Below are 18,211 nucleotides of genomic sequence, written 5' to 3' on the forward strand. Positions count from 1 at the left end.
CTGAACAAACCAGCACCTTCCTCAGCCAGTGACTCCTGAGCTGCTGGGCTGGAGAACCCAGTCCTGCTGTTCCATCAAAATGTTCAGGAAACCCATGAACGAAAATGAGTTTATTTTTCAATCCATCTGCTCCAAAAAAAATTCTTTCCCGTGATAATCTCACTCCCTGAAGACAACAAATTTCTATTTTCTGGGATTATTTCTCATTTGTGAATTAGCTCCGGTTTCCTCTAAGCACCTTTGCAGGAGAATTCTCCATGTAACTAAACTAAGGTAAATCTGGAGTAAAAGCTCTGATTCCAAGGGAATTGCTCCCAAATCGAGCTGGTGCCAGAAAAAGCTGAGTCTGCCCTCAAAACCCTCTCAGTGTTTCTTTCTCTCTGCAGAATCTGCCCTTCCATCTCTGCCTTCCTCTCAGCCTTTCATTGCCTTGTAGGTTTTATTTTTTTTTTGCACTGCCCTCTATTAATCTTCCAGAAAATCAGCTGTCTGATCACAAACACAGAAAATTACATTATTCACTGCAAACCTTCCTACCTCCAGCACCTCCACCAGGCACTCTCTGATGGGTACTTTATATCCGTGGGGTCTCATAAGGATGAATGTCTTTTAATTAGACACAAACTGCGCTCATTTAGGGTTATTAGAGGTGATCTGCAAATTTATTCAGCAAATAACAGCCTTTATACAGGGAATTTTGCTGTAATATTACCAGCCTGTGAGCTGGGGCAGCAGAGCCCATGTCCAGCAGGCACGTGCTGGGACAAAGCCCATGTCAGGTGATTTTTAATCCATCTTTCCCCAATAGGGAAAGGGAAAAAAAGGCTGGAAATGGATGGGTGGATTCATTTCTTATTTTTTTACTGCCACCATTCAGTAGCCAGTAGGGAAAACAAAGCCTTAATGTTGCAAAACAGAAATCGTGTGTGCACACACTCACCAGGTGTATTTGTGTGTGTAGGCAGTGAAAATGTTTTGCAATGTGGGAAAACACACTGAAGGCTCAAAAAAGAGTGGGAAGGGAAGGTGAGGAGGTGCCAGAGCTCTCGGGCAGGTGAGGGGCAAAAGCCTTTCGGCTCCAGACTCACCTGGATTTTCCACCACACAATTTACAGTGGTCTCGTCCTGCTGAGCATCACCTTCCCTCTGGCACTCACCAAACCTCTGCAGCTCCCTTCTCCCCGTCAGTTTTGCCCTTCCCATGGATTTTTTCCAGGCTCTGTGAGGATGAGAGATGGTGCAAATGCTGGTGACCCGTGGCAGAGGCTGCTCTGGGGATGGGCACAACCTCACCCCCCACTTTCGGGGTGGTTTCCTGTCAGATGGAGTAAAATGAGTAAAATTTAATTGAGGGCTCAGCAGCCAGACTCAGGCTTTTGGCCATGTCTCGGGGACAATCTGTGTCCCACAGGGAAGGAAAGGGGGAGCAGATCAAACCGGGGCAGCCCCGGGAGGTGGTGCCAGCAAATGATGTTTGCAGTGACTTTGCTGCGGGGCTGAGACCCAGCTGCACGAAGCCAATGGATGTCTGACTCCTGCTGTGGGGAACCCGCACCCCCTCGTCCCCAGGCTCTTGGGACGGAGAGATCCCAGCAGGAGAAGCCAAGGGCAGAGATTTGAGGGGGGTCTGACTTGTAGGGACAGATCAAATCAAGGGCAGGCTGTCCCCAGCCCTGACTCGCTGCAGAAGAGGGGATGCAGGGGACAAAGGTGGAAGCGCAGGAGGATTCCCAGCCTTTGGCTCGTGCCCAGAAAACCCCTTTGGTAAAATCCCCTGGCAAAACCCGGGGATGGCAGCTCCGGAGAGAGCAGCAGGAGGGGGATCAGCACTCACCTGTCTGGTGCAGGGTCCGGCAGCGCTCTCGGAGCGCAGGGGCAGAGCCGTGGTGGGGCCAGCGGGGAGGGACCTGCCGGGGGATAAATAAAACCCAGCCCCGGGGGACGGTGCTCACTCACACACCGAGAGCCACCGCCGGCAGACAGACAGACAGACAGACAGACACGCGCTTCCCACGGGCTGGGAAATGCTTGTCCGCCTGCCATTCTTGGAATGAAAGGGCCGAAGGGATGCAGCATCTGTAGCGTTTTCTGTTGCTTTTGCTACGGAGAGAAGCAGTGCAGAGAATTTCCCTTTCCCCTTCGATTCACCGGCGCAGGGGGGATGCACGAGACGAGCAGTGAAAGGAGAAACAGGGATTTGGGAATGTTTAGCGAAGAGGAAAGAAACGTCAAGGACTAAGCAGGGGCTCTTGCACCTCTCTGCTCCACAGGAATATTTTTCCAGAGCAGCACAGGCAGAGAGGGAGTTGCAGGTGCTCGACGCAGGGTTAGTGTGGTGCTGACAGGTGACAACGTGTCCCGGTGTTGGGGACAGCTGGAGGAGGCACATCCAGCCCTCAGGCAGGGCCACGGGAGTTGGTGCTCAGGGGAAGCACAAACGTTGATTTCTCAGCCCCGGGGAGACAGGGAAGGGGTTAACGGGCATCGGAGAGGAGCATTGGAGCTGCCTGCGCTCCTGCAGAGCTTCCCGAAGGGATGGAGCCAGGCTGGGGTGGGAACAGCACTCCCCACAGCCGGCCTGGCCTCGGCCAGGGGCTGCTGAGCCTGGCGGGGGACCCCAACCTGACGCTGCTGCACACCCGGGACGAGGAGCTGGCCAAGGCAGAGGTCGGGGTGCTGGGCACCATCCTGGCCATCGCCACCGTGGGCAACGCGGGGGTGCTGCTGGCCATGTACCGCCTGCGGAGGAAGATGAGCCGCATGCACCTCTTCATCCTGCACCTGGGGCTCACCGACCTGGGCGTGGCGCTCTTCCAGGTGCTGCCGCAGCTCGTCTGGAAGGTGACCTACCGCTTCCTGGGGCCGGACCCCCTCTGCAGGGCCGTCAAGTACCTGCAGGTGCTGAGCATGTTCGCCTCCACCTACATGCTCATCGCGATGACCCTGGACCGCTACCTGGCCGTGTGCCACCCGCTGCACACCCTGCAGCAGCCCACCCGCCAGGCCTACGCCATGATCGGGGCCACGTGGCTGCTCAGCTGCCTGCTCAGCCTGCCCCAGGTGTTCATCTTCTCCCTGCGGGAGGTTCGCCCGGGCTCGGGGGTGCTGGACTGCTGGGCAGACTTCGGGTACCCGTGGGGAGCCCGCGCCTACATCACCTGGACCACACTGTGCATCTTCGTCCTGCCCGTCGGCGTCCTCACCGTCTGCTACGGCCTCATCTGCTACGAGATCTGCAAGAACCTCAAGGGCAAGACCCAGAGTGGTGCCCCCGGCCCGGGGGGGTCCGCGGGGGCTGCCCCTCCTGCCCCCTGCCCCCCGGAGAAGGGCGGGCAGCCCTCGCGGGTGAGCAGCGTCAGGACGATCTCCCGCGCCAAGATCCGCACGGTGAAGATGACCTTCGTCATCGTGGCCGCTTACGTGGCCTGCTGGGCGCCCTTCTTCAGCATGCAGATGTGGTCAGTGTGGGATGAGGATGCCCCTGATGATGGTGAGTGGTGGTGGGCACGGGGGAGCTGTGCAGGGCGGGGGCAGAGCCTTGGGAACACGCAGGGGGCCCGTTGAGTTTTTAACAAACTCAAAACAAGAGCTGTCTGTTATTCTGTCGTTTTTTAAAAAATCACAGGTTTCCTCCCCAGAGTCAAATCATTCCTTTCATCAGAAAAACCACTGAAAAATAATGATTTCTGGCCATTATCCACAGGGACGGGCAAAGATGTGGGAACACCCGTGCCGTGTCCCTTCCCTCGTGTAGGAATTCACAGAGGTGTCATAAGTGTGTTTCTGATTTTATGGGTTGATTTATTTTTTTTCCCCTCTGGAAATTTTCAGTGGCTCTCCTAGCCTTTCCATGGGTAGAAGGAACTTTATCTGAGGTCAAAACTCCTCTGGGAGACACTTTGGCCAGCAAACAGGCTGCAGGAAGATCCAAAAGCTGCTGGGTCTCACCTCCCAGAAGACTCCCTGAGGATGTGCTCTGGAACATCCCCACTGCAGAACATCACCCACCTGAACCCTCTGCCAGGGGTAGAGCCTGGCTCTGCCTGCACGCTGCAAACCCTCCTACCTAAATAGATGCCAGTGAGCTGGGATGGGAATGGGGCAAAGGACAAGCGCCCAAGTCAAAGAGAGCCCCCAGGTCCTGCCCACTGCGACCCTGCCCAGCCCTTGTGGAGGTTTCATCTCTCCCTCTTGCCTCCCCAGAGTCCACCAACGTGGCTTTCAGCCTCACCATGCTGCTGGCCAGCCTCAGCAGCTGCTGCAACCCCTGGATCTACATGTTCTTCAGCGGGCACCTTCTCCAGGACGCCGCCCGCTGCCTGCGCTGCCGGGGCGGCCCCCGGGCGGGGCTGCGCAGACCCGCCTCCACCGGGAGCCTCTGCAGCCGGAAAACCACCATCCTGAGCCACAGCCACCACGCCAGCCCTGCCAGCCTCCCCCTGCACGGGGGCAGTGCCAGGGAGCTGTACCCACCCTGCGAGGAGGGGGTGACGGAGTCGGGCACGCTCTGAGATCCCGCGGTTACCGATGCCCGAGCACGTCCCTGCTCTGCCACACCAGATGTGACACCACGAGCTGTGTGTCACGGCGGCTCTCCCCCCCCCCAGCTGGTAGCGTCTCATTTTGCAGAAATCTGAATGTTTAACCCAGAAAGCACCGCTGTCCATCTTGTCCTTGCTGCTGCACACCCTGTGAGCATCGAGGGGGGGATGGACAGAGCCCCTCCAGGCACTGCCTGACCACAGCACCCACCCCCCCGGGGCTTTAGGCTGCTCTCCTGCAGGAAGAGGATGCTACATCCTCCGGGAAGAGGATGCTGCACCAGCAAAATCTTCCTGGAGGGACTCGAGCTTTTTGTGTTTCACAGATGCCAGCAAAGCAGCCTGAGCACGGCAGGAGGCAACGTGGCTCCATCTGCTCGAGAGCTCCCCGTGAGTTACTCATCTCCCATCCTCAGGGCTTTGCTGGCCGAGCAGACAAGCGGGACAGAGCTCTGCCCCTCCCTGGGACACAGCACACTCACCCCTCCGGGCTGCAGAGCGTGTTCCTCTGCTCACAGGCACGTCTGGAGCTGACCCCCTGCCCACCTCCCCGGGGCCAGGGAGGGGCTGGAGCAAAGCCACGGGGCAGACACGTCCTCTCCTGCAGTTCCCAGCTGTCCTGCATCGAACTGTGCCTGTCTGAGGGCCGAAATGCAGCACTGACACCCCCAAGGAGCTGCTCGGAGCAGCCCCGGCCCCGTTCCAGCTCAGATCCCGCTTCCCGGCGATCCCCAGCACTTCCCATCAGGTTTACTCACAGCCCCCAACCCCTGTGTGGGGCTGCTCTGGCTGTTCAACATCTGCTGCATTCCAGTGCAGAGCTGCTCTCAAATTGCTGCTGCTTTTGTCTTATTTAGCAGGGATCAGGGTGCCAAAACCACCCAGAGCTCAGACACGGCCTCAGGGAACTGGGGAGCACAGAGGAGGGGGGGTCTGGAGCAAGCCATGGCCTTGCAGTCCCAGCCTGGCCCCTGCTCTTCTTCCTGTTCATTGAAGGTATCCCAAATGCCCCATTTGTGTAAGAATAAAGGATGAATGAGGCAGGAAAGAGCATCCATTTGCTCTGGGAGCCGAGCTCAAAAGCTGCTGATGGTGATGTACAAACGTCCCAGCAAAGGTACCAAATCCCCTGTGAGCAATGTGTGTTATTCTTTCTATTATCCCAGGCTAAATCTGTAAAAATAACACATGGAGTAAAATATTTTGAAATCTTACATTATTTTCCCTTTTTAATCACCAGGCATTTGAATCAGATTTCCCAGAAACTCCCACTGCCTGGTTTTGGCCTCACCTCCAGTTCCACAACCACACCTCTCCTGGCCTCTAGTGATGTTTCCCAGAGATGGGTTTGGGGTTCTGAACGTTTTCCTTCATGTGCCCTTCAAGTTGGGCCAGATCTGCACAGCAAGGTTATAAAACCAGGAGTGCCTGACCCCCCCTCCCATGATCAATACCCAATCAATTGTCTCACAACCTTTCATTAAAGCACTTTGCTGCCGAGCTGATTTGAAATGCACTTGGGGCAGCTCCATCCCTGAGGAAGGGGGGGGCTGTGCTGGGAGGCAGCAGCTCCATCCCCCTCACAAAGAGCTCACAGCTCCACACTCCCCATTCCCAACGTTTTGGAATTTTATTTCTTTAATAATCCTGGGTAACAAAATGCAGAGGGAGGAGCAAGGACATCACCCAGGTGGGGAGAGGCCGACCCAGGCACTCAGGGCATCAGGTGCAGGGACAAAGCAGGGAAAGCAAAAGGTGGGAGACAGGGAACAGCATTCCTCCCCACAAGAGACAGAAGGATTTGACTTGACTGCACTCACGTGGAGAGCTGTATCCCTCAAAAGCCAGAAAGACCAGAACCCCCTGAGCAGGGGGGATATAAATCCCCTGGGATCCCTTTGGACATTTCCCAGCTGGGTTGATGACTGTGGCTTTCATCTGGGGGATGAAGCTCCCCCTCCCTCCTGTCCTGGTCCTGGCAGCCCCCTGGATGTGTGGCCAGGGGTTAAGATGCCCACGTTGCCACCCCAACCCCAGTGGCAGCTCTGAGAGCGACGGGGACTTGGAAATATTTTGAGCATCAAAGCAAAGGGGGTGCAGGGAAGGGTGATGGATCAGGGCTTGTCAGGCAGCAAGGGCAACACAGATGGAGAAACTGCATTTAACAAGATTTCATGAGGGTGATCAGCAAAACAAGCATCATTCAGAGGAGCTGTCAGCCAGTCTGGGTGGGTATTTTGAAGATCACTGCGTTTCCCTCCCTGAACTACGTCCCATTTCGAGGGGCTGGGGGGGGGAATGTTTCATTTGCTTTCACGAAATGACAAAAAGGGCCATCACACAAAACTGGGGAGCACATTTCAGCCTGGGTGGGAGCAACACTTCCATGCACCACCCCACGCTCCGGGAACAGCGACGCCTTTAAGTAAAATGCCAAGTAAAGTGCATTCCTTGTGTGGCAAGGAATAAGAGCTGCAGGCATCAGCCTGTGCCAGGCACTGCCCGAGGGAAGGGGCAGCCCTGGGGGTGCAGCTGTGCATTGACCAGCAGCATCCAGGGTGTCACAGCTTCACCTCAGTGTACTCCACAGGCTTGGATGCCACGGGGCTGGAGCAGGGCCAGAGATGTGCTTTCTTCTTCTTGGGGTCCACGTTGACATAGTCAGTCCCAGTCTTCATGTTCTCATAATCCTTGGCAGACTCTGCCCCACGGCCTTTCCCTGGGAAGACCAGGGATGTGTAGTTGATGTTTCCTCCTGAGCCTTGGCCCTGCAGAAGCAGCACAAACCCCAGGTCAGGCCCCAGCACCCACCTGGGGGGGCCTTTGCCCTGAACCCACTCAGAGGTGTTCACCCATTCATAGAATCATGGGATGGTTTGGGTTTGAAGGGACCTTAAAGCTCATCTCATTCCACCCCCCTGCTATGGGCAGGGACACTTTCCACTAGCCCAGGTTGCTCCAAGCCCCGTCCAACCTGGCCTTGGACACTTCCAGGGATACAGGGGCAGCCACAGCTTCTCTGGGCAACCTGTGCCAGGGCCTCCCCACCCTCACAGGGAAGATTTTTTCCTAATATTCCTAATTTCCCTACCATGCCCAATTGCACCCAAGGATCTCCCTGGTCCCTGGGGATGTTTCCCTCTAAATGGGGAACGCTGCATGTGGCAGAGGACAGCCACCACCCCAGCACCCCTGATGGAATCTCAAGATGATTTGATGCATTTTCCCCACCCTCCCAACCCTGGTGCTGCTCTGGGGGTCTCGAGCCAGGCAGGAGCCACATGGAGTCAGTGCTGGCACCTCCACTGCTGGGCTGGGGCCGTTCTGGCAGAGGCTCTGTGCCCAGGGCTGTACCTGTGGGCAGGAAGGACTGTCAGATGAGTCCGAGGAGGTGTCCGAGGAGGTGTCGCTGCTCCCTGAAACACAGGAGACATCACCACCAGCAGCCCTTCCCAGGGGGTTACAGGAGTGAAAACTTAAAATCCAAAAACCATCAGTGGGAGCCCTCCCCACCCACCCCTGGCCCGTAGGAAACCAGGCAGGGAAAGCCTGGGGAGACAGGAGGCAACTGGGCTGGTGAGTGGCTCTTGTGCCAGCCCTTTGCTGGCTACTTGCTCCTGTGGCCACCTCGGGGTCTTCCCAGCTCGGAAGGGAAGGCACATCACACAAATGCCAAGATAAAGTTCCCATCCCAGCACCAGGACAAAGCCCTGTTGCTGCAGGACCCCCCCTTACCTGCATAGGCTGGTGCTGGTTGTTGTGCCTTGGCCCCTCCTGCTGATGGGGTGGGATCCGGGGTGGGCTGTGCCACAGGGCTGCTGGACCCCTGCATCCCATGGGAATGCTGGGCTGGGACCGAGAGGAGAGTGAGCACCTTGCCCTGGCTGTGCCCAGTGCACCCCACACACCACATGGACCCCCACCCTCTGCAGGAGCCCCAGCACTGCCCCACAGCAAACCCCCATAATTCTTGCTGTGTGCTGGGCACAGATCCATCAGCTCGGTTATGGAGATGATTCAGTCGTGCCCTGCTCTGCAGGGAGAGGCTGAAGTGTTCAATCACAGCATCAGGGCCTCTCCTTGCGAGTTTGGAATGAGTTTGACCCCAGTGGCCAAGCAGGGCTGGATTATGTACAAATGTGACCAGCAGTTTTGAGTGAAAGACTTTCCTGCCGGAAAATGGAGCTTCACTGGAAATAATGTGCTGTCAATGGATTCTGGTGGGGTTTTCCCAGCACTTCACTAACAAGAGCAATGAAAGAAAATGGTTTTGAAATAACACAAGGTTGTATAACCCTTGCTGATGCACTCACGGAGCCTGGACCCCAGCACAGCACAGTGAAGCTGGTGCTCCATCCCTGCCCCGACCCTTTCCCATTCCACACCGGGGCCCAAAAAATGAAAAAACAAACAACGGGACAGTAAATTACCTATTTTCCTGCTGAGCATGAAGTAAAGTGACAGCAAGAGGAGAGCATACAGGAGCAAAGTGACAGCTGAGATGATGACAAATATCCACCTGAACAAGAGAAAAGTATTTTGTCCAGCTGAAATTGCAAAATTCTTTTAAATCTCTCAGGTACTCTTTGGCTGCTGCTGGTTCAGGACAAAAGGGTTGCTGGTAGTTTTGGGGTTTGCTTTTTGTCTTTAAGGCAACGTGCCCCAAAATCCGGGGCTTGGTTTACAAGAATGACTTGTGTTCCTTGCACTTTATTTTTGGGTGCCTGTCCTCAGAGGGGTTTTTGAAACCTTCATTGCCAGTGGGGGTGTGTGGTGCTTGAGGGAAGGGAGAAGTTACAGATATTATAGAATTATAGAATGGTTTGGGTTGGAAGGGACCTTTGAAACTCATCCAGTCCAACCCCCTGTTGAGAAGGGACATCTTCAGCTAGACCAGATGGCTCAGAGCCCCCCAGCCTGGCCTTGGATGTTTGCAGGGCTCCTCTCCCAGGGTGTTGTACTCACCACTCACAACAGATCATTCTCCTGGTGAGGCGTCTCCGAGGTCTTGGGGGAACACAGAGAGGCAGCAAGACCTGGTGGCAACCAACCAAAATGGTCCCTCTGAGCTTCACGCTGCTCCTCACAAGCTGAAGATCAGCCTCAGCACTTGAGAGAGGTGGTTGGACCTTGCAGATGTAAAATAAAGGCCCCCAGCCCTCCCTCTGTGTGAGTCCTCCTCGTTCACACCCTCACACGGCCACAGGCTCTCCCTGCCCTTATCACTGAGCTTAATGGCTTTATAAACTGTCACCTCAGTCCTATCTGCTCCTTGACAGGAGCTCCCGGGCTCCACTGTGGCCCTGAGAGCAACAAGAATTGAAATTTATTCTTCTCGCTTTAATCCTCTCTCGTGGTTCTTTCTTTCTGTTTTCTCTTAATCCACCAAAAAAAAAAAGAGAACTATAATCTGAAAAAAAAATAAAAAACATAGAAGAAAGTAACCAGAAGAAGGCTGTGGGTTGGTGTGAGGCTCTTGCATCAGTCAAGGTCCAGACAGAAATATCAGAGGCCCTTCATCACCTCTCTGTCTGAGACACCTCAGGTTTAATTCTAGGTGAGCACTTAAATCCTGGTGAAGTTAAGAGGGTTTAAGGCAGAAAATCAGAAAACACAAACGCCTGAGCTGGGCCCCTTGGCTTGGGGCTTTTGGCCATAACACTCTGGAGGTTTATAATAAAGGATGGCAACTGAGGGGTTCATTTTGTGAGCTTTCACTTGCATAAAATCACTTCAAATTTTCACTCGGTGCCTGTAAACTCTCATTTCTGAATGGCTGACAGGGAGAGATTTCAACTGAAGCTTTGATACAATGATTAAAGAAGCCACGATGATATGGCTGATGGACTGATAGATTGATGGTTACAGCAAAGGCATTATCCATCCTATGGATCAGATTCTATAATTTCCTCTATGACACGTTTCTCAGTGCAATTCATCAAAAGCTTTTCTGATAACCACCACTCTCCTGTGAAATCCCACTTACCCAAACAGTCTGGCAACAGCCAAGCTAAAAGCCCATTCCTTGCTGGAATCTTCCCCCTCCCTTACTGAACTGCTCTGTCCCCAAATATCCTTCTCAGGGGGGCTGCCATTCTTAAAAGGCTCATTTCCTACCGAGGGGCAGGAGATGCTGCTGGGGCAGATAACGATCTGAAAAACGAGCTGCTCAAAAGGAAATTGCAAAATAAGACCCAAATCCAACTATCAGGGGCGGGCAGGCTCTCTGCTGAGCTGGGGATGGCGAGATGGAAGCGCCGATATGCGAACGCGTTATCGAAATCTCTATTTGGAGAGAGCAGCCAGCCAGAGCCTGGCAGCACATGTATTTTTTTGGTCTATCAGGTAATTTCTGTTGGCCTCCAGCCCTCCAACCCCCCAGGACACGAACTTTTTCTCAAGCAAGGTGCTGTGTTGGAATCAAGGCCTGCAAAGAGCTGCTCCTTGGCCGCTTGCCGACATCAACGCAAGACGTCTACGCTCCATGTAAAGGTAAGAAAAACCACCAGAACGCCTCAAATTGTTTTAATCCCATCAGAGTCAGGCCTAGCTGGCCCAGTTTAAGGCCAAAGCCCAGCCTGGCAGTGGCACATGCCACCTTTGGACGTGGACACCCAACCCAGCTCTCCTCCTGCTGTTCCGAGCGTCGCATCCAACGCCCGGCGGAGCGCGAGACCCAGCGGTGATTTACCTGGGGCAGCAGAGCTTTCCACACCTCCTTCCTGCAGGGCTGGGGCAGCTGGAGCCTTGGAAGCAGCAGGATTTAAGGATGTTTCAGGATCTAAGGATGTTTCAGCAGCATTTTCAGTGCAGCCGCAGGGTCCGGCAGCTCAGAGCAGCTCGGGGCCGGATGCGGTCACGCTCTGCCCCCCTGGCGAGGGCAGGAACGAGCCCACAGCAGGTTCCATGACGCCTCCCCCCTGTCAACAGCCTCATTTAAATATATTTGGGTGTTTCTCTGCTGTTCTGCAACCACTTTGCTCCGGGGTTTGGGACCCTGCACTGCTTGACCGGGTTCTGCATCTTGCTCCGTCTTCCAACAGCTTTGTGCTAAAACGCAGCTGAGCTTCCTTGGAGCAAAGCTGTCCTGAGGGCAGGGAGCCAGCTGCAGCCCCCAGCAACTCAGCTGCCACCCAAAAAGTGCTCTGGGTGCTTCCAGGTAAACATCTTGCACAGGCATAAAATATTTTACCTCACAGGGGATGTGGTCCCAGCACCTCGCACGGCTCCGTGTCTGCTGAGGGTGGATGGGCCTCCACCTGCCCACGCTCTGGAAAGTTTTCTGGCTCAGGAATAACTTGCAGCATCACTTAATAATGATGGGGTGCAAGCAGCAGCCTGGCAGACCCCTCCTGATGGTTCCCACCAGATTTAGGGAGGGCTGGGCCCCTGCTCCATGGGAACTGATGATGTTGCAGCTCTCACACTGAGCCAGAGTTTAGGTGCTGGAAATTCCCTGCAGCAGCCTGGCCTCTCTTGTGTTTTTTCCCTGGAAGGAGACAGGTCAGGAACCCTTTTTGCAAAGTCCCTAATCATGGGGATGGCACCTGCTGGCATTTCAACATCTCCATCACCCTCACAGCAATCCTCTCCCAGGGAGAAAACATCCCAACATCCCAGTGAATCCCCTGGACCTTCTAAAGGCAAAGAGAAGAACAGATCCCGAAAAGAACTACATACCCCAGGAGCTGCACCACAAATTGGGGTCTCCTGCCACATCCCCACCGTGGGTCAGTCATTTCCCACATTCCCCCTCATCCCCTGGAACTGCAGGATCATGAGCTCCATCACCAGGAGATGTTAGTCCTGCTCTACCCACGACTGCTGCGCCACAGGTAAATATTTAACTGAAACTCGCTTGTTTGTTGTTTTTTTTAATGTGAGTGTTTGCTATCGCAGCATTTCTCTCTTTCAAGTGCTCGGTGACGGATAAACAGATTAACAGGTGGGAGAAGTGTTTGGTAAACGGAGGAAAAAAAAAGGCTTTTTTAGAACACGCTGCTTGGGCGCGATTTGAATCAGCCAGAGCTCGTCGTGGAAGTGGCTACACTAAAGGAAATGCATAAAAAGGAACCCAGATAACATATTTTTAGCCTCAGAGCAGGTTTCTCACACGAGGAAGGCTCCATACACAGAGCTGGCAAAGAGGTGCATTTTCCACCCAAGGTGCAAAATGTATTTCTGAGGCACCTGAGGGCAGGTGTGTGCAGCTGAGAGGGTGAGACACACCTTGGGCCAGCCCCTGCCTGGCAGCAGTGAAGGGCTGCACAAATATCACTTACCAGACCTGGGATGCTCCAGGAGCTTGAGCCACCTTTAATCACATTTCTGTGGGGTGTAAGAGCTTTTTCTGCTGTTTTGTTAACAAGATGGATCCAAAGTGTCATAAATAATGCTAAATAGTGTTGTAAATAATGTTGTGTTTGTCTCTGTCACTCTGGGCTGAGTCCCAGGAGCAGGCAGGGATGGGCAGCACAGGCAGGGACAGGCAGGGACAGGCTGATCCTGAAGAGGTGAGGGGCACCATGGGTTGAAAACTTCCCCCTGCAAACCCAGTGTATTCCACATATTGAGGTACAGCTGAAAGTACACATGAATCAAAGCCTTTTTGTCCCAGTTTTCTGGGCAAATATGGCCGAGTTGCTCCCAAAAGACAGAAAAAACCCCCCCCATTTTGCTCCACTTGAAATAAAAATGTCGATGCACTTTTGAGAATTTAGCTCTTAAAACTCCTTCTAAAACAGCTAAAAAGTAGAAATAATTTTGCTTCACTTCAAAAATTTCTAAATGAAAGGTTTGGCCCTCTTTATGACTTTCATGTTCGCATTTTCATGCTGAATCCGCTGTTACGAGTTTGCAGATTATGATGATCCAATTGGGGAACCTTTTGAACAAAATAAACCATTTCACTGCAAGTGTTTGGCGTGTCTGTGCTACAGCTCACCCTCACGTTTATCTCTGAAGCCCAGTGACCCTTCAGGCTGGGTTTTCTGACAGGATTTTCGGGTTATAAACCATGTCTGGAACAATCCACTTGCTGCTTTCAGCTGATCTGGCACTTGCTGCAGCTGCTTTTGTTTTAGGAAGTTTCCTTTTAATCCATGAATATATGATTAGGATGAGAGGGGAAATACATTAAATACATAAAGTACATTAAACTGCATCTTAAAAGGGAAACACATAATAACTTGGTGTAAAGCTACTCAGTAAAAAAAACACTGCAGCCACCAGTCTGGGCACAGGGAAATGCAGGGAATTTTCATTTGACTGGGAAAAATATGTCAGCATCTGCCATCAGCATCCACTCTGCCTTGCCCTGCATCTCCCTGCTTATACCAAAAAATTTGATAAGATTTTTTTAAGCTTAATCTCCTTGCAAAGCTGCGGAGAGGAGGAGCCTTGGAGCATCTCCCAGGGGCAGAGACACAATTCCCCCCAAACAGGAGGCACAGCTTGGCCCTCTCACAGCCCCATTGGTACCTGGGCCTCACAGGTGAGGACTTTTAATTTCCTGGGGGAGGGCTTTAACTGGATAAAACAGACTAACTGGGATAAACAAAAAATTGATTAGCACAGTGCTAAGGGTAGAAACCCATTAAAGAGCAAAACACCTGAGTAAAACACCCCCTTTGTGGCCCCCACCATTAGTGCCACGAACAGGGAAAACAAGGACAGCACAGCATCATCCCTGGCCTGAGAGATGGTGGCAGCAAGAAAACCCTTTCCTCCCCCCATTCACTTCCCCACTCGCCTCCCCTCGTATCTGAAGGCTTTATTTGTTCATCAGCATTTTCTGTTTGCACTCAGAGGCTTTAATGAGACGCCCGTCCTGGGTTAAACAAAACTCACAGGGGACGAGCCCATTAGTGGCTGTAAAGCAACAGGGAACTGTCTCCCGTGAAAAGCCACTTCTTCCTGGCACCGACTGCTGTTTCAAAGGGAAAGCTGGAGATTCCAGAGCAGTCCATCACCGCTAATTAGTGTTTTCTTTTTAGTTTGGTGGCTGCCCTGATGCTACAAACGCATCCTTTTCCTGCACTCCCTGCAGCTGCCGGGGTTTGGGGCACCTCATGGCCACGGGAAGGTCCCTGGAGTGGGGCTGTGGGGCAAAGGAGAGGGGAAACGCTCCCCCAGAGCATTTTGGGGAGACTTCCACTGGCTGTGTGATCACCAGCGGGCAGGGACTGCTGTTGGGATGAGCGCCCCTCCCGTTCCCACTGCGGGAGACCTTCCCTTCCCGGCACAGCTCCCTGCAGGTCCCCCCCCACGCCTCCCTCACCCACAAAAGCAAACCTGACCCCGCAGTGCCCGTTCTGCCTCGCCTGGGACGTGGCCAGTGATTCATGCCCGGTGCCCGAGCGCGGTGTTGACTCTGGCAGGGGCGTTATCGCGGGCGCCGGGCTCGAGTGGCCCTGGGGGTATAAGAACAACCTGCAGAGCCCAGCGAGGCCACTGAGCCACCAGCATGAAGCGCCTCCTCCTCCTCGCCATGCTCTGCCTGTCCCTGGCCAGCGGCCTGAAAAGGTAAGGGGGTCCCCGAGCTGCACCCCAACTCCACAGGCTCTCGGAGGGGTTTTGCTCTTTGGGTGCTGCCAGAGCCGTGATGAGCGGGCAGAGCTGAGCTCCCCCGGCACAGACACCTTGTGCTGGCACCACACCACGGTTTCTGGTTCCTCACATCCCTCTGGGTAGACCCCCTCAGCAGCAATGGGATGAGGTGGGGTGTGTAAACAGGGTCTGTGCGAGCAGACAGGGCAGAAAGCACCGGCGTGAATTCCCCTTGGCCCTGCTCACCTCCCCCAGCCTGAAGGCCCTTTCCATCAGTCACGTTGAGCTCCTGCCCGTCCCGTCACTGCCAGGACGTGCATCCTCCCCTGCCAGCTTTGCCCTTGATTTGTTGCCTCCTAAAACAGATCCAGTCCCCCCCTGTGTTGCTGTGCCTCATCCGGAAGGCTCTGCAGTGGGGGATGTGGGGAAACAGGCTCTGGACCTGCATCCTGACTGTGCTGGGACCCTCAGGGTGGGCACGGGGGCTGCAGGACTCCAGCAGCACCCACGGCCCTGTGTGAGTGACCAGGACCCTTCTCCCCCAGGGTGCCCCTGACGCGGCGCCGCTCCCTGCGGAAGCTGCTGCGGGAGCGTGGGCAGCTCTCCCACTTCTGGAAAGCCCACGGGCTGGACATGGTGCAGGACAGCGAGGACTGCGCTGCCTTCTCGAACGCCAACGAGCCCCTCATCAACTACCTGGATGTAAGCAGGGCACAGGAGTTTGCCTGAGCAGTCCCCAGTGCTTCCCAGAAATCCCATGCCTGCAGCAGTGCCCGGCGTGCCAGGACTCGCTGCCTGCCCGTGCCTGCCTGGCCCTTTGTTCCCGGGAATGTGGCGATGAGGACAAGGCAGAGCATTCATGGCAGGCGCTGCCAGCCCTCTCCCTCCCTGCTGCATTCCCCCCACCCACAGGGAGACAGATTTCCTCCAAAACTAACTCGTTACACACCCGTCAGAGCAACTCCCACCACAGAGGACCCAGAGGTGGAGGGGCTTCCCCAGGCTCATCCCATTCCCCAGCAGTGCCCCCACAGCCCCTTCCACTGTCTGTCCACTTCCTCATCACGGTCATGAGGGTCTCCTCATGGCCCAGCCTTCCCAGGAAGAGGATGGAGCCTGCACCCACCACCCTGCCTTTTGTCCTTAGCTTCCCTTTTTGTCCCTTAAATATTTGTCTCCTTTATTTCACCTGGCGTGACGTGACTGTGATAGAACCCCATCCATGCCCTGTGGTCACCCCACCACAGGCTCCCCTTCGCCAGAGTTTCTTGGTATGCTGCCAACTCACAGTGGTCCCTGCTCCACTCTTTGCTAGATGGAGTATTTTGGGCAGATCTCCATCGGGACTCCCCCCCAGAACTTCACCGTGGTGTTCGACACGGGCTCCTCCAACCTCTGGGTACCGTCCGTCTACTGCGTCAGCAAAGCCTGTGGTGAGTACAGTCAGACCAGCGAGGCCATGGGGTCACCAGCACACCCAGCTGAGCCCTTTGGGGGCCCTCCCCACCCAGCTGAGCCCTGCAAGTCACACACAGATAACAGAAACCTGGGGGGCAGGCGGGGGAGCCCCAGTGGGTGTGTCTGCCCAGGAGTGGGTGGTGATCACACCACCAGGACCCAGGTGACAATGGCCACGTTCTTTAGGCCGTTCTTGTGGGAGCCTTTAAACAAACAGGCAGAGATGGTAGCATAGAATGCAGCTCGTCAGCAAGGGGCAGGGTGGCAGGAGCAGGAGGGCACAGCTCTGGGCTGGCTGCCCGGGGACTCGGCGGGTGACAAGCACTGGGCTTGTTCAGGCTCTCGGAGATGAGCCAGTCCTGCTGCTGTGGGACATGGAGCATCTCTGAGCAGCCCCAGGGCTGCCCCAGAGCCCGGGGGGGAATTGGGGAATATCAGTGGATACTGCAGTGCCCGTGGGGCTGCTCCTGGCTGCAAACCAGGAATAGCAGTGCTCGTCTTTGGGACTCATAAAAACACCACACGAGCTAATCCCGCTCCTCTACCAACCCTGGCGCCTTTCAGTCAGATTGAAATGGGATAAGTTTTATCCCTCCTCAAAACTCCAGCACAACCCTTGGCAGTGTGCCCATGACCAGGAGTTTCAGTGACACCACCCTCCAATATCATTTGTCTCCACTGGCCGTGGTGGTGGCTCCTGGCGGCCGTGGCTGTGCAAAAAAATCACATTTCTGCTGACAGATCCCATCTCCTTCCCCAGCTGGACACACCAAGTTCCACCCAACACAGTCCAGCACCTACCAGGTGATAGGGACCCCCTTCTCCATCCAGTACGGGACCGGCAGCCTGACGGGGCTCATCGGATCTGACCAAGTAGCCGTGAGTCACCTTTGGCTTCTCCTGCTCTGGGCAATGTGCCTGGGACTTGCCCACGGACTCAGCACCCCCGGGGAACCCCCTCCTCCCTGCAGGTCGAGGGTCTCACCGTGAGCAACCAGCAGTTTGCAGAGAGCATCAGTGAGCCAGGAAAAGCCTTCCTGGACGCCGAGTTCGACGGGATCCTGGGCCTGGCTTACCCCTCGCTGGCCGTGGACGGCGTCACTCCTGTCTTTGACAACATGATGGCACAAAATCTGGTGGAGCTGCCCTTGTTCTCCGTCTACATGAGCACGTAGGGACACAGCCTTGCTCCGGGATGGTGCTTAGAGCCTGTCATTGCTTGAGGGAACAGGAGGGCCTGCTAAAATAGAGATGTTTTACTGAGCTAGTGAAGGGGGTTTGGTGCCACACTGAGCATCACAGACCTTTGGCCTTACAGGGCCATCTGTGGGAAGCAGGCAGGTGTAAATCCAACCATTCAAAATGTTATTTGCAAAGTCAACAGGAAAAAATGCCTCACGGCTTTTCCTCCTCCCTCCAGGAACCCCGAATCCCCCCTGGGAGGAGAGCTGCTTTTTGGGGGTTTTGACACGTCCCGCTTCACGGGGACCCTAAACTGGGTGCCAGTGACCCAGCAGGGGTACTGGCAGATCCAGCTGGACAAGTGAGTGGTGCTGGGCAGGGAGGGAAGGCTGGGCTTGGGGGGAAGGAGCAGGACAAATCCCTCCTGGTCCTTCTCTCTCACCTCTTCCAGCGTCCAGGTGGGTGGGACAGTGACTTTCTGC

General features: G+C 54.9%; 3 protein-coding genes across 3 annotated transcripts in view; 2 read left to right on the plus strand and 1 right to left on the minus strand.

The window, feature by feature from the left end:
* Window positions 1–2,535: 2,535 nt before the first annotated feature.
* AVPR1B (arginine vasopressin receptor 1B) lies at window positions 2,536–4,511 on the plus strand. The gene is made up of 2 exons (XM_027695039.1): window positions 2,536–3,490; window positions 4,204–4,511. The coding sequence occupies exons 1-2, from the start codon at window positions 2,536–2,538 to the stop codon at window positions 4,509–4,511; spliced, it is 1,263 nt and encodes a 420-aa protein (XP_027550840.1).
* Window positions 4,512–7,102: 2,591 nt separating this feature from the next.
* On the minus strand, window positions 7,103–11,003 carry RHEX (regulator of hemoglobinization and erythroid cell expansion). The gene is made up of 6 exons (XM_027695040.1): window positions 10,998–11,003; window positions 9,514–9,548; window positions 8,972–9,060; window positions 8,277–8,390; window positions 7,896–7,957; window positions 7,103–7,309 (listed from the first exon to the last, which is right to left on the minus strand). Exons 1-6 carry the CDS (start codon window positions 11,001–11,003, stop codon window positions 7,103–7,105), a joined length of 513 nt encoding a protein of 170 aa, XP_027550841.1.
* Window positions 11,004–15,006: 4,003 nt separating this feature from the next.
* The window catches only part of CTSE (cathepsin E), a 3,944-nt gene continuing 739 nt past the window's right edge, over window positions 15,007–18,211 (plus strand). The window contains exons 1-7 of the mRNA XM_027695267.1: window positions 15,007–15,065; window positions 15,635–15,791; window positions 16,405–16,522; window positions 17,308–17,426; window positions 17,519–17,718; window positions 17,968–18,090; window positions 18,181–18,211. The exon at window positions 18,181–18,211 is cut by the window's right edge and continues 183 nt beyond it. Of these exons, the coding sequence (XP_027551068.1) occupies window positions 15,007–15,065; window positions 15,635–15,791; window positions 16,405–16,522; window positions 17,308–17,426; window positions 17,519–17,718; window positions 17,968–18,090; window positions 18,181–18,211 (807 nt within the window). The remainder of the gene's footprint in view (window positions 15,066–15,634; window positions 15,792–16,404; window positions 16,523–17,307; window positions 17,427–17,518; window positions 17,719–17,967; window positions 18,091–18,180) is intronic.

Source organism: Neopelma chrysocephalum, unplaced genomic scaffold (genome assembly GCF_003984885.1).
Source record: "Neopelma chrysocephalum unplaced genomic scaffold, ASM398488v2 Primary Assembly neopelma1_100, whole genome shotgun sequence".
NCBI lineage: Eukaryota > Metazoa > Chordata > Aves > Passeriformes > Pipridae > Neopelma > Neopelma chrysocephalum.

Excerpts from the sequence above, each read along its gene's own strand:
- AVPR1B (XM_027695039.1), top strand. The coding sequence starts at position 2,536 with ATGGAGCCAGGCTGGGGTGGGAACAGCACTCCCCACAGCCGGCCTGGC. Across the intron at positions 3,491-4,203 it reads TGAGGATGCCCCTGATGATG|AGTCCACCAACGTGGCTTTC; the intron begins GTGAGTGGTGGT and ends TTGCCTCCCCAG.
- RHEX (XM_027695040.1), bottom strand. Across the intron at positions 9,061-9,513 it reads CACCAGGAGAATGATCTGTT|GTGGATATTTGTCATCATCT; the intron begins GTGAGTGGTGAG and ends TCTCTTGTTCAG. Across the intron at positions 7,958-8,276 it reads ACCAGCACCAGCCTATGCAG|GGAGCAGCGACACCTCCTCG; the intron begins GTAAGGGGGGGT and ends CCTGTGTTTCAG.